The sequence below is a fragment of the Aplysia californica genome, unplaced genomic scaffold, assembly GCF_000002075.1.
Source record: "Aplysia californica isolate F4 #8 unplaced genomic scaffold, AplCal3.0 scaffold00344, whole genome shotgun sequence".
In the NCBI taxonomy this organism is placed as follows: Eukaryota; Metazoa; Mollusca; class Gastropoda; order Aplysiida; family Aplysiidae; genus Aplysia; species Aplysia californica.
Genome location: NW_004797614.1, coordinates 325,338 through 327,098, shown reverse-complemented (window position 1 = coordinate 327,098; position 1,761 = coordinate 325,338). Strand labels below are relative to the sequence as shown.

Below are 1,761 nucleotides of genomic sequence, written 5' to 3'. Positions count from 1 at the left end.
ACTTCAGCTGACATTTGAATGAATCAAAAGATTTGATTTCTCTCAACGTACTTGGTAAAGCATTCCAGATCTTGGGGCCTTGGTACATACAAATAAAAGAAGACGGAGAGATAAGGGCTATAGATGTTTGATAGCAAACAGAGCACCCACCAACCACCCGCGAGAACTGCTTAAATGTCTATGATAATATGAAGTTATCGTTGGTGGTTTGGAGATTTCATGTGTTGTGAATTACTGAAATATTTTTGGATAAAATGAATCTATAATTGATGGACTGCTAACCCCATGCATGTCAACGGGGATTATTTAACAATTTCTGAGACCACAGAGAGGGTTTTGTTGTTGTTGTTGTTGTTGCTGGTGTTGTTGTAGTTGTTGCTGTTGTTGTTGTAGTTGCTGTTGTCATTGTTGTTGTCGTGGTTGATGATAATATTGTTGCAGTTGTTGTTGTTGTTGCTGTTGTAGTTATTGTTGTCGTGGTTGATGATGATATTGTTGTAGTTGTTGTTGATGATTTTATTGTAAATGTTGTTGTTGTAGTTGTTGTTGATGATGATTTCGTTGTAAAATGTTGTTGTCGCTGTTGTTGTAGTTGTAGTCGTTGTCGTTATTGGTGGTGGGGTTTTTTGTTGGTTGTTAAGTTACCTGTTGATGTTGTTGTTTCTGGATTTTTTGCATTTAATTTTTAATTGATTATTTGTTGTTGGTTTTTTTTTCTTTTTTCTTGTTTTTTTTTTTTTTTTTTGGGGGGGGGGGGGAGCGTTGTTAGCTGTTTCAAGCACTGACCTGTGGGTGGGAGGCCATGTGACGCTGCAGGTCCTGCCATGTGGTGAAGGTGGCGTAACAGATGTGACATCGCTGGATGGTGTCCGTCATGTGACGCCGCTCATGCATGCGGTAACTTCCGCTCTGGGCGAACGTGTGACCGAGTGTCTGGAAGGCGAGGGAGGAGAGAGGTGATATTGTTGTTATTATAGTTTTGGTGAGTTGAGAAATGATAATTTGTTGTTGTAGTTTTGGTGAGTTGAGAAAGAATAATTTGTTGTTGCAGTTTTGGTGAGTTGAGAAATGATAATTTATTGTTATAGCTTTTGTCAGTTGCACTGGGAATTGTGTGGTTTTAGTAGTAAGAGTTTTACGGCACTTGCAACACAATATGGTCACACAAGTGCCGGAGATTACAGCCGTTACAAGGGAGTTTAGTTTTAGTTAGCAATCACAAAAGAAAAATTAGGAGAGAGAGAGAGAGAGAGAGAGAGAGAGAGAGAGAGAGAGAGAGAGAGAGAGAGAGAGAGAGAGAGAGAGAAGAAACAAATCGAAGGTGAAGTAAGTATCGATACACCTTCATGCAAGTAACCATAATAACCACAATAGGTAGACAGACTTATTGATCGATAGGTAACATTATGATGAAAAGAAAAGGGACGTTACGCTCCAACATAATTAATCGGAAACGAATATAGAAAATCGAAACGCTAGAGGCTGTCGGGAAATTCTATTCCCTGGTAACCTATTATTCAGACATCTATGGGAAGACGTACTCAGACGAGATGATGCTCCAAATAACTCTTCATATATTGCCTTTCTGAAGCACACATGGTGCACTCCCCCGCACGCCTCTTCAGCCATACAGATTTCGTTTACGTAGTGGTTGCGCATGCGTGGAAAAGATGTAAATCATATTTATTTGGCACGGGCGTTGTACAGATAGCTTTGATGGACACCTATGATATCAGGCCTGTCCAATCTGATTTGCATTAT

General features: G+C 39.8%; 2 protein-coding genes across 2 annotated transcripts in view; one reads left to right on the top strand and one right to left on the bottom strand.

Annotated features, from left to right (window-relative positions):
* The window catches only part of LOC101864536 (protein dimmed), a 233,729-nt gene that overhangs the window by 131,520 nt on the left and 100,448 nt on the right, over nt 1–1,761 (top strand). The gene's annotated exons all lie outside the window — the stretch shown is intronic.
* The window catches only part of LOC106012354 (fez family zinc finger protein 1), a gene marked incomplete at its 3' end in the record, with an annotated part of 9,183 nt that continues 8,206 nt past the window's right edge, over nt 785–1,761 (bottom strand). The window contains 1 exon segment of the mRNA XM_013085094.1: nt 785–924. Within this exon segment, the coding sequence (XP_012940548.1) occupies nt 785–924 (140 nt within the window).